General features: G+C 54.8%; 1 protein-coding gene and 1 long non-coding RNA gene across 7 annotated transcripts in view; one reads left to right on the forward strand and one right to left on the reverse strand.

Moving 5' to 3' along the window:
- The first annotated feature begins 434 nt into the window (after positions 1-434).
- On the forward strand, positions 435-4,335 carry LOC122371202. The gene is made up of 2 exons (XR_006254689.1): positions 435-2,095; positions 2,291-4,335. It is a non-coding gene; the product is annotated as an uncharacterized LOC122371202 (long non-coding RNA).
- A 1,376-nt stretch (positions 4,336-5,711) lies between these two features.
- Positions 5,712-16,340, reverse strand: part of LOC122371194 (glycosyltransferase-like domain-containing protein 1) — an 82,039-nt gene continuing 71,410 nt past the window's right edge. For 3 of the 6 annotated variants that reach the window (XM_043347344.1, XM_043347342.1, XM_043347343.1), the window contains exons 3-10: positions 10,315-10,500; positions 9,808-9,925; positions 8,789-8,956; positions 8,294-8,411; positions 7,699-7,955; positions 7,428-7,569; positions 6,746-6,858; positions 5,712-6,459 (exon numbers count right to left, since the gene is read on the reverse strand). In XM_043347344.1, the coding sequence (XP_043203279.1) occupies positions 6,036-6,459; positions 6,746-6,858; positions 7,428-7,569; positions 7,699-7,955; positions 8,294-8,411; positions 8,789-8,956; positions 9,808-9,925; positions 10,315-10,381 (1,407 nt within the window). In that variant the 5' untranslated portion in view covers positions 10,382-10,500 and the 3' untranslated portion in view covers positions 5,712-6,035. Of the gene's footprint in view, positions 6,496-6,745; positions 6,859-7,427; positions 7,570-7,698; positions 7,956-8,293; positions 8,412-8,788; positions 8,957-9,807; positions 9,926-10,314; positions 10,501-16,340 lie in introns of all 6 variants that reach the window. The other 3 variants (XM_043347341.1, XM_043347340.1, XM_043347339.1) reach the window with 1 other exon arrangement.

Genomic DNA, 16,340 nt, shown 5'->3' on the forward strand with positions numbered 1-16,340 from the left:
GAGGGGAGGATGGCGCAATGGTACCTGACCACCGAGAAATGAATGTTGGATTGATCAGCCGAGTGTGGATGAATGAGTGTTGAAGTAGTGTTTTTGTTATGTGTTCAAACTTCATATGCACATGTCATGTAGTTATTAGTATACGCCGCGTGCGCCGCGAGGAAATTGCGCGAAGGAGTCGCGCAGTCGTGCGAGAAAGAGAGAGAGAGAGGGTCGCACGAGAGAGTCGTGCGAGAGAGTCGCGCGAGACAGAGTCGCGCGAGAAAGAGAGAGAGAGAGTCGCACGAGAGAGTCGTGCGAGACAGAGAGTCGCGCGAGAAAGAGTCGCGCGAGAAAGAGAGAGAGAGAGGGACGCACGAGAGAGTCGTGCGAGAGAGTCGCGCGAGACAGAGAGTCGCGCGAGAAAGAGAGAGAGAGAGAGAGAGAGGGTCGCACGAGAGAGTCGCGCGAGACAGAGTCGCGCGAGAAAGAGAGAGAGAGAGAGAGTCGCACGAGAGAGTCGTGCGAGACAGGGAGTCGCGCGAGACAGAGTCGCGCGAGAAAGAGAGAGAGAGAGTCGTGCGATGAAGCGCCCGAGAGCGCTGGTCGGCACGCGAGAGGTGGACCGCCTGTCGCGCCGTGGGTCGTTGGGAGGGCAAGGCAGGTGTCTGATTGTGTTTGTCCGGGCACTGGGGAGGGATGGGTCTCGGGCTGGGGAGGGAATGTGTTTGTGCGGGCATGGGGCCGGGTAATGACTGGGGGAGGACACTTAAATGACTAGGGAGAACCGACGAGCGGCGGACGCGTGGGAAGGAGGACGTGAGGGGAGCGAATGGACTGACGAGACCATGACTGGGGTGAATGAGCATATGGGGATGAGGAGACATGATTGAGGTGAAGGAGCAATGGATTGTGAGTGAGTGAATGAATGGGGGGACATGGCCGAGGGAACGACAGAAGCGAATTGCCTGAGTGGAATAGAATAGAGAGATGTGTTGGGAAAACAAATGCAACCAAGGGGAAGGGACAAGAAGACATTGACCTCGAATTCCTGAGCGAGCAAGGGCGTGTCAGGAGCGGACTTTCCAACCACCCAACCTAGACATTAACGCATTTGCCCCGTACCCTCAGGTATCCTCGGTCAATGTCTTTGACGCATGGACGGACATATGCATGAGAGTGGAGAGGCAAGGTGGAGGAGCCGGGAAATGGAGGAGCAGAATGAGTGAATGAGTGAGATGGAGAGAGAGAGAGAGAGAGAGAGAGAGAGAGAGAGAGAGAGAGAGAGAGAGAGAGAGAGAGAGAGAGAGAGAGAGAGAGAGAGAGAGAGAGAGAGAGAGAGAGAGAGACCACCAATTAACATACCTAAGTGGTGGATAGTCGGGCATTGGGCCCGATTTGGGTTATGCCTGTTCTTTCGACTATGGGTAGATCAGTTCCTACAAGGTGGCGGACTGGTTCGAGGTTTCGCTATCACTAATAAAAAACCCACATTCCATTCAAAATTTATCGGACGGTGATTAAGTTATGAAAGTTTCCCACAGTATCGTGATGTTACGAGTATAAAAAGGTTAAATAATCATGTTTCATGAGCACCTGGGAGTTAAATTTGTCGATTATCGTAACCATGTGTGCTGCTGAGTGCCGCGATGTATGTGTGTGTATGCCGCGATGTATGTGTATTGTGTACGTATGTGTATCGTAAGGGCGGAATGATGAGGGGAGGGAAGGACCCTGCCCTCCCACAGGCACGTCACCCAATCCGCCAGCGACCAGCCGCCAGCCTGGAGCCACCGGCAACCAGGACCTCGGCGGTACGGGCCGGGCGGCGGCGCTTCGCTGATCATCTAGCCGTACGGCCCACCAGACGCCCCGCCGCACCCTGCGGCGACGAAGGCCGCGACAAGTAGGGGGCGGCGGCTCTGGGCCACCAACCTAGCCGCTCCGGCCGCTCGCCCGCCTGCCCGGACACCGCAGCGAACCAGAGCTGCGGCAGTACGGGCGGGCGCGCGCAGCCGCCGACCTCGCGGTTCCCGCCGTCTGCCCAGCTGCCCGGACCCCGCAGCGTTCAAGAGCTGCGGCAGTACGGGCGGCTGCGCTCGGTCGCCGCCCCGCCGTTCCAGCAGGTTCCAGCAGTCTGCCCAGCTGCCCGGACCCCGCGGCGTTCAAGAGCTGCGGCAGTACGGGCGGCTGCGCTCGGTCGCCGCCCCGCCTTTCCAGCCGCCTGCCCAGCTGCCCGGACCCCGCGGCGTTCAAGAGCTGCGGCAGTACGGGCGGCTGTGCTCGGTCGCCGACCCCGCCGTTCCAGCAGGTTCCAGCAGTCTGCCCAGCTGCCCGGACCCCGCGGCGTTCAAGAGCTGCGGCAGTACGGGCGGCTGCGCTCGGTCGCCGCCCCGCCGTTCCAGCCGTCTTCCCAGCTGCCCGGACCCCGCGGCGTTCAAAAGCCGCGGCAGTACGGGCGGCTGCGCTCGGTCGCTGCCCCGTCGCGCCATCTGCTAGCAGTCCCATCCAGCCCGCGGCAGTGCGTTAGACGGTGGAGCTCGGCCCGTCTCACCACGCGCCGGTCAGCAGCCTGCGGCCGCCCCACTGGAAACCGCGGTGCCAATGGCCGCGGCGGTATAGTGTGTAACGGCGGCCGGGCCGGCCGACCTGACGGCCCCGCCGGTTCTGCACGGGCTGGGATACAGCTGAACCACCTGTCGACAGCCGCCCGATCCGGCACCAGCGGCCCGGGTATCCGCGGCAGCATAGGGTCGGGCGGCAGCTTCAGATGCCGGCCGTGCAGAGGCGCCACATGACAGCTCCCGGGGGTCGACGCCCTCCACCGGTGGCGTACCCAGCTGGCGGCAGCGTGACAGGCGGCGGGCACGGCGCACCACCCGCGCACATGAGCCGCCGCCGTCGCCGCCGCCACCGCCACCTGGTGGTAGGTCGACGCCCTACACCGGTGGCGCACCAAGCTGGCGGCAGCGTGACAGGCGGCGGGCACGGCGCACCACCCGCGCACATGAGCCGCCGCCGTCGCCGCCGCCACCGCCACCTGGTGGATGCCGGATTTGAAGGTCGACGCCCTCTACCGGTGGCGCACCAAGCTGGCGGCAGCGTGACAGGCGGCGGGCACGGCGCACCACCCGCGCCCATGAACCGCCGCCGCCGCCGCCGCCACCGCCACCTGGTGGCGCGACCCCGGGACGCCTGGCGGGAGCCGTCCAACTCTGAGGCGGGCTTGGCAGAAGGAGACGGTCGCAACGACACCTAGCGGCGCGCGAGCACGCATCCTACAAGCGGGGGCACCGACTGCCGCCCAAGAAGCCCCGGATTGCGGCGGTGGCGCTGAGATAGAGTGCGGTCGCCCAGGGAGGCGGCCGCCCACCAAGGTGTCCACCGTCCGCGAACACCGGCTATGGGCGGTAGCGTGCGCTACCGGCTGAGCATCGCGCGCGTGTGCTACCAATCCAGGCGACCTCCAACCAAGGACCAGTTCATGGCGGGGGGTCGAGGGCCAGAAGAGCGAGGCGATACGAGCGAGCGTGGGAAGGAAGAGCTGGCGACGGATCGGCGCTGCGAAAAATGCGAGCAGCAGGAGAAGGGCTTGGCAGGAGGGTGGCAGGCGGAATGAACAATGGGGCGATGAGCGGGAGCGTGGGCAGGGCGACTGTGCATGTAAGGCGTGGGGCGGGAGTCTGTGGAATGTATGTGGGATGTCTGTAGAATGTATGTAGGATGTCTGTAGAATGTATGTCGCATGTGTTGTGTAGGTATAATGATTGTCAAGCGCGAATGAGATAGTGGAAAGGTTCTCACCTGGGGGAGTAAGGGGACCCTTTTTCACCGTCCGTGGGAGGGAGAATTATTATGTAAGGGCAAAATTGAGCGCGTCAGAGAGTGTGTGGAGCGGCGGGCCGGAGAACCAGAGTGCGCGTTAGGCCAGTCCGCCGTATGTTTGCCTCCGGCGGGAAAGGCGTGCCCGCCGGGTGAAAGGCAGCGGCTGGCCGGCACCTGGGACTCGCGGGCCCGTCTCTCGAGGCATTTGCCAGTGCGGTTTCGTCGGGGCAACATCTTTCGGTAAGCGATCTTTTCCATCCCCCCTAAATTAACGCCGCAGCGCCCAGGCGCTGCGGAAGTCCCCGACATATGTCCTGGATTTTATTTGGCTTTCCGACCCGCCGCAAATAGCGGTGGGCTCTCCCGTTCATATCCAGGGCCGTCCCGTCTAAATTATATTCATCGGCGCGGCGCGTAGGGTTAATGAGTGAGCGGTTGAAAGTGTGATGTGTGCTGTGTGCGTGAGCGATGGAAGTTGAGGAGTGATCATTTTATCCCGCAAATCTAAAATACATAGAGTTCGGAATGTGAGCGAAATCTTTCTTGGGAGTAAAAGGCAGATGCCGGGCTGATCCACGGTGAACGTGAACGAACAATCATACGGGCCGCTTAGTTTAATACACCCGGGTGGCAGGCGGGCATTGTAGAGTAACTTTGATTAACGTAATGTCTGTACATGGGGGGGAACCAATAAAAGGTTGCAGGTTCCGATGCGTGAAACCCCTACAATTGGACCTGAAAAATGGTTTCAAATTCCAAACCTGTGAATATCGCTACCCAGTGCAACGCGAAGCAACCTTTCTAGTTCTTTCAGAATGTAGAAGTTTAATGCTTAGTTTCGTTCCTATGCGAAGACGGCTACAAATTGTACAGTATGAATGTTGCGGAGGTCTGGATCCGTCGGCACCTCGCTGACGCTATCTCATACACGTCAGTAGGAAGCCCACTGGCTGACAATCGTTTGTGGACTTGTTAACCCTCGCCCGCACATGCCATTTTCCCATCCTAGAACGCACATGGGGACCATTTCGTTCCTGCTGGAGATGGAGCTTCGCGGCAAAGACAGACAGATTCTTTGGGAAGAGACGAATCCAATGGTACCCAATTTTACCTAATTAGGTCAATCATTGACCTCCCAGGTCAGGTCAAACTAAAAATGTTGCTGTTTGGGGCCACCGTTGGAATATCACGTGCGGTGCCCATCATATACCGATGGCGCTGCCGTTTGTGGTGCCAAGCCAGCTAGAACAGCTCTTTGTCACACTATCCGACTAGGTTTTTTTACCGGCTGTGGTCATTTCAGGTCAAGCTAGGTCAAGGTCAATGATATATGTTTGTATGTCTATGTGTATACTGTATACTGATGTGTGCACCGATTGGTTTGTGTCCCTATTGCATGAGATCATGATCTGAGAAGCTTTTATCAAAAATGCAGTCAAAAAACTTCATGAAAAGTAAATTCAGCAGACCTAAAATACAACCTTCTTAGATGACCTAGCTTGATCTTGACCCTGACCCAGACATCTGCACATTGTAGAATAACATGTGCCATGATAGGTGGGAGGTAAGACTAGCAAAAACATACCGAAATCAAGGTGTCAAAAACTCACAAGACCCATAGCCAACGCAAGATGCTGAGTATTGGTCATTTGGGTCATGACATGACCGAAAAACAAGGTCATATCTCCGAAACCAGAAACCACAGAAACTTGAAATTTTCATTCAGTGGAAGCTGTAAAAAGGATAGAGGAGCAGCTATACGAAAAATCAGGTTTCTAGCTTGAATGTTGAAAGTTGAAGTTCTAAAATGTTGAGTGCAGAGCAGAAAAACTACCTGGGGGTGGTACCCCCCCCCCCCCTATGTGCGGGCGAGGGTTAACTGAGCCTGCCAAGAGGGAAAAGGCAAATGTAAGATGATCAATTTATTTCTTTAACAGCTTTATCACAAATTTGGGCACATAATCAATCGACACACCAAAAAAAAAAACAACAACAATAGCAGCGTGGTACTAAACCATTACAAAACGTATAAAATCAGCGTGGACGACATCTCGAGCAGCACCTCTCAAGTTGCAAATCCACTCGTCAACACGCGGCGCAGTCAGAACGGTGAAACTAGCAACACTCACTGAAATACGACATATTCACCTTACACCGCTATCTCGCCGCAGTTCACGATCCGACAGTTTGCCCGCACTTGACGCGCCGGTATCCCCACAATTCACAAGTGGTTATCTACCTAACTCCTGATTACCATCACATTCACAACCGTCTCTATTACCGCCCGCTCCTTCGCCTGGCTCTCTGTCCACATCTTTTTCACTGTCCCTGTCTCCTCCCATGTTTCCACCACTGTCGCTGCCACCACCACATTCCCTGTGTCCGTATCCCTCACGGTTCTCTTCCCCGTCCCGTTCGGGCGGCAGGCCGAGCAGTTCGCGGTACCGCTCTCTCAGCGCCGGCCACCCGAACCGCTCCAGGTCCGGTCGGAGTTGGCGCCGCTCCGTGCGAGCCGTCCCTGGCCGCCGGCACAGCTGTCTCAGCCGCTTCAGCAGCTGGGCTGGGGTGCGGAACAGCAGGCGACGCTCGAACCACTCCGGGTAGACGAGCCGGTCCACGCAGAGCGGCAGACAGCCGCACCACACCGCCTCCAGGCTGCCGCGGAGACCGGGCAGACGGCGGGTCAGGCAGCTGGTACACCAAGGTAGGGGTCAAATTTGGAGTGGCAGCCTCCCCCTCTATTAGTCACCAGTTCGGCCGGAAGAGGTCCACATCAGGGAAAATAAGGTACGAATGATCATAAAAAATAGATACTTATCAATTATCATCAACACCAACCGAACATCACAACAAACGAACTCCCCGCCCCTCACGTTCCACCCTCCGCCATTCCACTGTCCATATTACATACAGCCGCACAGAGTATCTTCAAGTCACTTACACGGCGACGCCGAAGAACTCGTGATCGGCGGTGGAGACGACCACGTCAGCCGCTCCCAGCACGCGCCAGTAGTCCTCCCTGGAGGGCAGGTAGCCCCAGTGCTCGATACGGTCCTGTCAGGATACAACACACAGTTCAGTCGCCTCTATGGGATAGCCTTAATGCTCGATATGGTCCTGTCAGGACACAGCACATAGTTCAGTCGCCTCTATGGGGTAGCCCCAATGCTCGATATGGTCCTGTTGGGGTACGACACATAGTTCAGTCAGTAGTCCTCTCTGGAGGGTAGGTAACCCCAGTGCTTAATATGGTCCTGTCAGGATACAGCACATAGTTCAGTCATTAGTTCCTCCTTGGAGGATAGGTACTCCCAGTGCTCGATATGGTCCTATCGGAACGCGGAACGCGTAGTAGCTCATGTATGTATGTATTGTATGCATTGACATTAAAAAATTCATCAATCGTCCCACGTCTAAGAGATTGTTACCGCATGACTGGATGGGATTGCAACGTGACATACTTTAACCGATACTTAAGCGTTTGTGAATGCGGGTTTGTGATCTAGCGGGTAGATTCTACCCATCACTCCCTGGCTAAGGCTCGCCCAACCGCTTGCCATGCCGCATCACAAGCAGCAATGTCTAGCCGTTTAAGCCCTATCGCCCCCGGCCCCGGTCCTCACCTCCAGTTGGGTCCGTGCTCGCTCGAACACGTCCGGTACCTCCCGACACCGCTCTCCCAACACTGACAGTCGAAACGGCACCCCCTCCTCGTGTAGCCGTGACAGCGTGTCGAAAAACAGCGACGGGTTCTTGTCATGCTCCCTGAAAACAACACGGACACAAAGTTACATTCGTGATTGACAACTAAAACTATCACTTCATAGAAAGGACAATGGTGCTTTACCCAGTATCCCCCGCGTCCACCGTGATCAAATCGTCGGTACTACTCACCATCTGTGCGGCCACAGAATGTGGAGCGGTCGCTCCGACTCTGAGCTGTGGTTCTGGTCTTCAGCACTCTCCTGGTCCCCGTCCCGGTCCTCGGTGCTCTCCTGGTCCTGGTCCCCGCCGCTCTCCCTGTCCTGGCTCCGGTCCCGGTCTCCGTCGCCCTCCCGGTCCTGGCCTGTCTCGGACCCTTCTTCTCGCGGCGCCAGGACAGTCTCCGGAACACACAGCGGGAAGTACAGCACCCGGCACTTCACCCGTATCTGTCGAAGTTGCAAGCACTAACGGTTAGTCTTACTCCGGCGAAAAGCGAACGACACGAATGAGTTGGGAAACAGAACGGTAGTCGAATCTAGGAAACGTTGGAGATGGCATGAATTGCAATGTATTACCTAGATACGGAACACGGAATGATTATGGATACATTTCACATTATTTGTTTCGTAGCGATCGAGAAAACCCAAGTTTGCATTGACACCTACAACAGAGCCCACAACAAAGCATTATGATGTTCATCTCTCAACTAAGAGTACTCTGTTGCCCTGGTGTTTTATCATAGAATAATGCCAAATTTAAAATCACGGAGCCCCCGGTGCCGCACCTGTTCAGCCAGTCCCCTGGGACGGTAGTCCGGCTGGGTCTTCATGAAGTGGTCTATGTTGTTCAGGAACGACTCCATGTTGTACAGAGAGTTGAACACCACCTCGTCTGCGACCAGGCTGCAACGCACATTAGGGTGTCAGATGATGTACAAAGCTGTCAGGTGAGCTGTAATCGAGCGCTTTCTACCAGATCGTGTACCAGAGTTGTCAGGTGAACATCAGGTCAAGGCCTGACCAGGCACGACCGGCTTTACGTGTTATCAAGACGTCAGTTGCCGCACCATGCAGATACAAAGCATCAAAGCCCATTTAGGCAAGGTCTAGCACAAAGTATGGCAAATATGTCTAGCACGACATAAACCAACTTTTAGCCCCCTCTAAAAACAAGCTATCACACGTCATCACTAGCACTTGCAAAACAAGCCCAACTAAGGCGGCACGTCACTCACCAGACAGTCATCAGGTAACTCGCCAGCGGTGACGAGGCCACTCACCAGGCAGTGATCTGGTTGTAGCCGTACTGGAAGTCGGTGTCGGCTGCCTTTCTCACTGGGTACACCAGCTGGTTCTCGTGGAAGTAGAGCACCTTTCGCACGGCGGCCAGGTCCGGTCGGAGGCCGCACAGCTCGGCCAGAGGAGTCACCGACGAGGTGAACAGTACGCTGCCGGGTCCCAGGGAGAGGGGGAGTCAGGTGCCAAGGGTGTGGTGGGGGCGCGTGTGCTGGGAGCGATCAAGAACGGACGACAGAGCACCCGTGGAGATGAATCCGGTGTTTCGGTGCTTATGTTAACATTTTACACAACCATCGATACGATATTATAGCTCCAACTGATAAAAAGTAACTAGAAACAGTGAAGACAAAAAGATCAACAACGTTGCGACTGACAACTGGGAAATGACGGACATGAAACGCATCCAGCCCCCCCCCCCCCTTTATCGATACGTCACATTACGTGCAAACGATCTTGAGACAAATGTGAGATGACCGTTCCACTGAACACCAATCTCCCAGCTGTTATGCCCCATCTGTACGTCTCGTTGTACAGTCTGTCTTAAAAGTACCGCGCAAAGTGACGGTGGATCCACCAAGCCTGACCGAGGAAGGGCCTGCTATAGTTTGAAAGTCACCTAACCAATTGACCTGGGGAATGGGCGAGGATATAAATTGCTTCGGTGACTCAAATTTAGCAGGCCCTTCCTCGGTCAGGCTTGATGGATCCACAGTCACTTTGCGCGGTACTTTTAAGACATGTCCCACCTGTACAGGTCTCGCGGGTTTTAGCGGTAGGTTTTGCACCTAGAAAATTTAGTGTACTTCAGGCTATATCTTCGTCGTCTTAAGGTTTTAAGTGTTAAAGATGCGATCGACTTGTTGGTTCACAAGCCGGCCATGATCGTGTAAAATGGCTTCATCGTAGATCGATTAGTTTCTGAGATATAACCGGAAATGTAAAAGTGCAAAACCTACCGCTTAATCTCGCTAGAGCCGTACGTCTCGCGGTAGCTGCCCACCTGTAGGTCTCGCGGGGAATATGCTGGGCCAGGTGCAGCGCCGAGGTCCGCGCGCGCCAGTGCCACTTCCGACCCGACATGGTCACCAGCCGACAGTTGGTCTCATCGAGCCGTAGACCTGGCGGTCAACAGGCAACAGGCGACTTACAGTTCTCATATAAACAGGCGAATAGATCAGACGACATACTAAAATAACTGGACCGACAGACCAACAACAAGTGCACACTGAAGCAGGGTCAATGCTACCATTAACCCCCTTCTGCCCATGCCCACACAACACAAGGTTTGTGTTCAAACACCACAACCCCTCCAATGTGTGGTGACTTCCCTATAGTGTGGCGAAGAACTGCGCTGTCAGCTTCCCCTTCCCCGTCCCAACACACAAAATCACCACACTCTATCCCCCGTCCCTCACCGTTCACCAGTGATGAGATGTGCTGTCAGCTCCCCCCCCCCCCCTCCCCCACATACACATAAGATCACGCCATCCCCCCTCCCGTTCCTCACCGTCCATCAGTGTGGTGATCAGCTGCCGGTGAGAGCCCGCGTAGAACGCCTCCACTAGCAGCAGCATGGCTCCCCGGGTAGTGTTCGGCGGTCCCAGGTGTCGTCTGTCGGTCCCAGGTAATCCTCGGTGTTCCTCGGCTACGCTCTCCTCAGTCCTCAGTGGTCCCACGTAGTCCCAAGCGCCGCCTGCCGCAGTCGCGGCCGCAGTACCGGCAAAGAACACACGTGTCAGTCGGAAGAACCGGTCCGGTCAGACTTCATGTCGAGGCGGTTACGACCGGGTTATGCCGGAATTAGAAGCAGCGCGAGTCCTCGGACGAGCGATGTCACTTCCAGCGGGGATGGGCCCGGCAGCAGTCGCAGCCAGTTCTCACCGACATCCCGTCACCGTCGCGAATTCTCTGGCGAATACGGCGTGGAAGGGAGAAAGAACAAGGCGAAATACTTCTCCCGACTCGCACGCACACATCTATTCACGTATTTGATGGTATGATCATTGAAAGGTCGTTTACTACCAGCGTGCTGATAGTTTGTTTCTGTATGCATTTTACACCATAAGGTTGCTGCCTATCATGATGTACCAAGTCATGTTATATAACAGTTCGGCAATAGCGAACGGCAGTTTCCTGCATTCAAATGTCTTCCCATTTGCAGCGAGGACAAAGTTGATTCGGCTGTTCCACCAGGTGCTGGATGACTCTTCAGCGCCTGGATAGAAACATCACCATCGAGGAGAAAGAGCAGGGGAGCAGTACGTCCGCTCTCCAATCAGCTCTTCGGGGGAACTGGAAATGTTTGAGGAAACTCTGGATCACCCGAAAGCGGAAGAAGCTGGAAAACATCTATGGTTGAATATCGTTAATAATGTAACAGGTTTCTGACAGGACATTTCGATCGAAATGCAATAGTCCATTTAGGGCTGCAAAGAGTTGGGAGGATGTTAACCTTTTACATCCATCGACAGGTTCGATACTTAGCTGGCATCGGTGGCAAAAATGTGGGCGAGTTTGTACGCAGCCCCCCTGATCAGCGTGCTTATGTGGGACTTTGGTCCCTTTCGCCGCTTGAGCGGGTCCGCTCGATCTCGGGCGGGCCTTCCGTGCGTCGGTGAGTGCTGGGCGGGCCGTCGGTCCAGCTGACCATCAACAACAGCTAAGTTCGTTGAAAACCACCTGAACGAATTGCGGAAGGCCTTCCTTCTAGCCAAAGAAAATATTGACGAGGGAAGTTCTAGGATGCAAGAGAGAGCTGCGAGAACGACTAGAGGAGCCAGCTACGTACAAGGACAAAGTGTGTGGATTAGAGACCACACCGCCCACGCTGGAGGCAAGCGCAAGTTGGCGCTACGTTACAAAGGGCCCGGGACCATTATCGAAAAGGTTGGGGGCGAACGAGGCGTTGTTTACAGAGCCATGATGAAGGACGGCAAGATGGTGGCAACTCACCACAATTTCCTGAAACCTGCCAAAGAACGGCTACCAGAAAAAGATAAGCCTAACGTGACCAAGGAGGGGTCGCAGCAGGGAGATGAGGCCTCCGCGACCGGGAAGATAACGGTAGCTAGCACAAGGAAGGACGGTCAACAGCACACTTCAGTTAAGGCCGTACACAGAAAAACAAGAGAAAGAACTGAGATAAAAGCCGATAACCGGCTACCTTCTTGGGTCTGGTTCGTTGATGAGTTAAAGGGAAGTCCTCACGAGGAGCCGAAGACGCCCTACGTCTCACGGTATGGGAGGGTATGCAAACCTCGAGTACAGTATCAGCATGAGTGCTAAATTAGGATACAGAATCTAGGGTGGACCAGTGGACCTACATGGTGTACATGGTGGTGAGGGCTGTAACACTCACGTGACCACTATTTTGGGACGTCAGAGTCCGCCGGTAACGGCAAGCGATCCCGTAGCCGGATCCTTTAGTACAGCTATTTCACCATAAAATCGTGATACCAGGTTGTGCTGTCGTTATTTTCTCTGTTCCAGGTCGTATGATTGAGTCCGGGATGAATGACATGGAGTAGCGGTTGGCCCGCCTAGAAATCCAACTGGCGGGCTCGTGTTCGGGATGCGCCGCGCTGGAAAGGCGAGTGGCGGCCTTGGAGGCGCGGCTACAAGGCTCAGCAGCCTCTCAAAGCGACCCACAGTTTGGCGAACTTCTGCAGCCAGTTCAGCCTGCAGAAACATGCCTGGATATGGACGAGGACGACGATATCAGCCATCTGCTGGCCGAGGCACTGCAGCTCGACCAGGCAGATTTTACAAGAATGCTGGAACCTCCCAACGGGAACTCTAGTCCTTGGGAGGACATCAACATCAGCCTGCCGATTCCGGCGGCTGAACCGCTGGATCCCGGAGAGTCCTCCCAGCTACACCTTCCGGAGTCACGAGAAAAGGAGGATAACACGGAGAGAATAACACGGACACGGAGATACGTGCGAGATGGTGCCGGGTCATCAGCCACTTCAGCAGCAGCCTTTAAACTGGTAGGGCCAGTCGGGAAAGCGCCCGACCGATTGGCTGATGGAGTAGACAGGGCGGGGGAGGATGACGTTCTCTCGGTAAATGGTCTCATTGAGAGAGAGTCGGAGCTGCCAAAGTTGAAAGTGAGGGTGGGAGATCAGAGCTTCTCAGCTTTGCTGGACTCTGGGTCCTCAGTGACGCTGTTATCCGCGGCGGCGTGGCAGAGGCTGCCCGTGCGACCTAGCCAGAGCGCCGGAGGCGGCATTTGACTCCGCTAAGTTACCGGCGGAGAGCTGACCAATATCGGCGAGGCGGTGCTGACGGTTGAAATAGGGGCTTTTAAACTCGAACACAAAATGTGCGTCATACAGGGCTTGCCCTATGACGTGCTACTCGGAATTGAATTCATAAAAGCGTCACGAATGATGTTGAATGAGGCGAAGGGGTGTGAACAGATAGGGAGCAGCCGCGTCCCATTCGCTTCCTCTTGCGAGCTGTACAACGGCCCACGAGCGGTGTGCTTCCCGCGGATGTGACGGTGCCCTCGAGGCACGTGTGCGTGTGTGTGTGATTGCTGTAAAGCCGGACACGGCCGGCCGTAGTAGAAGTAGTAGATGAAGTAGAAATGCTGCTGCATTTGGAGGAAGAACATGCCCAAGCAGTGGGAGCATTGCTGGATACTGGAGATGATGAACTGCCAGCAAAGTACTTCGCCACATCAAGGAAATGAGGTTGAGATATGAACTTTATTTCCATTTCAATTTCTTTCACATCATTAAATTACTAATTTCTGTCAGAAGTTATCGCCCGGCCGGAACTCGTCCGAGAAATTGATCGAGACGCGCGTCCGCGCACATGTTCCAATCGGGGCGTGAGCGGCTGGGAGGCGTGCCTGAGCGTCATTTTCGGACCAGCGCTCCGCCCGTCAACATTGAAGATGTGCAACTACTGCAGAACTCTCGGACTCGTGGTGGTGACCCTCCTGAGCCTGGGGCTCCTGGGACTGGCTCTGTCAGTCCTATTCAAGTTATCTGATCTGGAGCCACAGGTACGCAACAAGCCTGCTTGTTCATGGGCTACCTACCGATTAGTTTGTTCTCACACGCGTATGAATATAACGTCCCCGCTCGAGCACGAGTACATTATATCAATATCTGTGACATCTCAGTAAATGATTGTTGAAATTTGTTGGACACCGACAGGCATTGAGTAGCTTGAGCTATATACTTATTGTTTAGACTACAAGCATCTACTGGCTTAATGAAAATCATCCTATGGCATCTAGCCAGCACGGCTTCTGACCCCGGCACTCCACCGAGACCGCATTCTGCCCGTTACTGACCACAACCAAACTGCCACGGACAGCGGAGAAATATAGTTCCTGTGCCTCATCGATCTTAGCAAATGCTTCAACGTTATCGATCACAAACTCCTACTTGACAAACTCACATTGCACGGCGTCGAGACTCCGTGGTTTAAGGCCTTTATTGAAGGTCAGACACAAAGTGTCTCTATGACTCCGTGGTTTAAGGCATATTTTGAAGGTCACACACAAAGTGTCTCTATGACTGATGGACTCCGACGTTGGGTACTTTCACGGCGTCGCTCACTATGTGTTCAATCTCAAGATGGCGCGCTGCAAAAGGGGTCAACAATGTGGTTCCGGGAGCACGAGATCATGCGGGTGGAGGCGGACAGCACGCCGACGGCGAGCGCGGCCAAGAACATGGCAGAGCCAAAAACCACTTAACGTGGAGGTGGAGAAGGAAGTGCAAGTCTTCCTACGTGACGCCCCGAAGAGAGTCGGGGAACAGAGCACAAGGTTTTTTGTTTTTTGTTGTTTATTGGGGCTTTAGGGCGCGTCGACTGCAAAGGTCATTTTGCGCCCATAACGTCGCGCTAGTAAAACAAGTGTTTCAAAAGAAGAAACTTTCTAGATATCAAGACTAGAAAGTAGAAGACTTTATAAAAAAAAGACAGGGTAAAATAAAACAACGCAAAAGCGTCGTAATAGACAACTGACTAGACAAGGAGACTAGAGAGGATTTGGGTCAGGTCGAGTAAATCGCTTGGAATTTGACTGCACGGATAAAGGAAAAGATGTTGCCAGATAAAACCCAGGGTGACTCGTCACCCAGCAGGTGGCGGACAGTGGTACCCGGAGCGATGCGGCCGAGGTAGCGCGTCCGGTCTGGTTCTAAAAGTGGACAAGATAAGAGCACGTGAGCGACGGTAAGAGGCGCGGAACAACCGTTGCAAATGGCCTGCTCGTCTCCGCGGAGGAGGTGGCCATGCGTGGCATATGTATGGCCGATTCGGAGCCTGCACAAGATCACCTCGTTGGACCGGTTGTCTTGCAAGCAAGACCTCCATGGCTCCAAAGTCGGCTTCACCTCACGGAGCTTTCCGCCTCCACGTAGGCTCCACTCTGCCTGCCACTCAGAGAGAATGAAAGATCGCACAGCCGAATAAAGGTCACGCGCCGGCAATGGCAGACGTCGAGTGCAGGAGGCTGCGGCCGCGCGCCTCGCGGCCGCATCTGCCAGCTCGTTGCCGTGTATGCCGACGTGGCTGGGAATCCAGCAGAACTGAACAAATTTTCCCGATTGTTCCACTGACTGAAGTCGAGCTAAAATGTCTTGAACGATCGGGTCAACTGGATTAAAACTCCGTAACGCCAAAAGGCTACTTAGGGAGTCCGATAAAATCAAGTAAGAAAGGCCGTCCGACACCTCGATAAAACACAGAGCCTTCTCGATGGCGACTAGCTCAGATGAAAACACCGAGGCAAAAGAAGGTAGAGAGAATGAGCGGGTATCGCGACCTGCGATAAAAGCACATCCCACTCCCTCAGGTGTTTTTGATCCGTCTGTAAAAACGGTGTTAAAACCATCGTACGAGACGATGTGTTGCAAGGCCCTGACTCGCGCCTCACAAGGCAGCAAGTCATCCTTCTTAACTTCGGAGAGTGAGAGATCTACTTGAGGTTTTGCGTGTTTCCAAGGCGGAGAGGACGTACCCCAGCTACGTCGTACGACACGTAAACCTATGTTGGCTGCGGAGAAGAGACCTCTCATGCGCGCTCCAAAGCAGAGCGATTGTCGCGCTCTGTCAAGTCGAGTATAGTAGGTGGAGAAGACGTACGGATACGTCGGATGCGTCGGGAACTGACGCAGTTTCAGCGCATAGCGCATGCCAAGCATCTGGCGGCGTAGGGATAGAGGCGGCTCGTGCGCCTCAGCAAGAAGGCTGCTGCTGGGCGAGGTGCGGAATGCTCCGGTGGCGACACGGATTGCAGCATGATGGACTGCGTCGAGGACCTTTTTGCTGGATTGGCTCGCTGAATCGTACACAAAAGAAGCGTAATCCAGCTTCGACCGAACTATCGATCGGTACAGGAGAAGAAGGGTCCTGCGGTCCGCCCCATAAGATGTGCGAGCAACACATTTTAAAACGTTCAGGGATTTAAAACACCGTTCCCGAAGCGTTCTAAAATGTTCCTTATACGTCAAGCGACTGTCAAAATAAATCCCAAGAAACTTCGCCACCGGCCGAGTGGGAATCACC

This window comes from Amphibalanus amphitrite, unplaced genomic scaffold (assembly GCF_019059575.1).
Source record: "Amphibalanus amphitrite isolate SeventyFive unplaced genomic scaffold, NRLGWU_Aamphi_draft 001214F_arrow, whole genome shotgun sequence".
Lineage (NCBI taxonomy): Eukaryota > Metazoa > Arthropoda > Thecostraca > Balanomorpha > Balanidae > Amphibalanus > Amphibalanus amphitrite.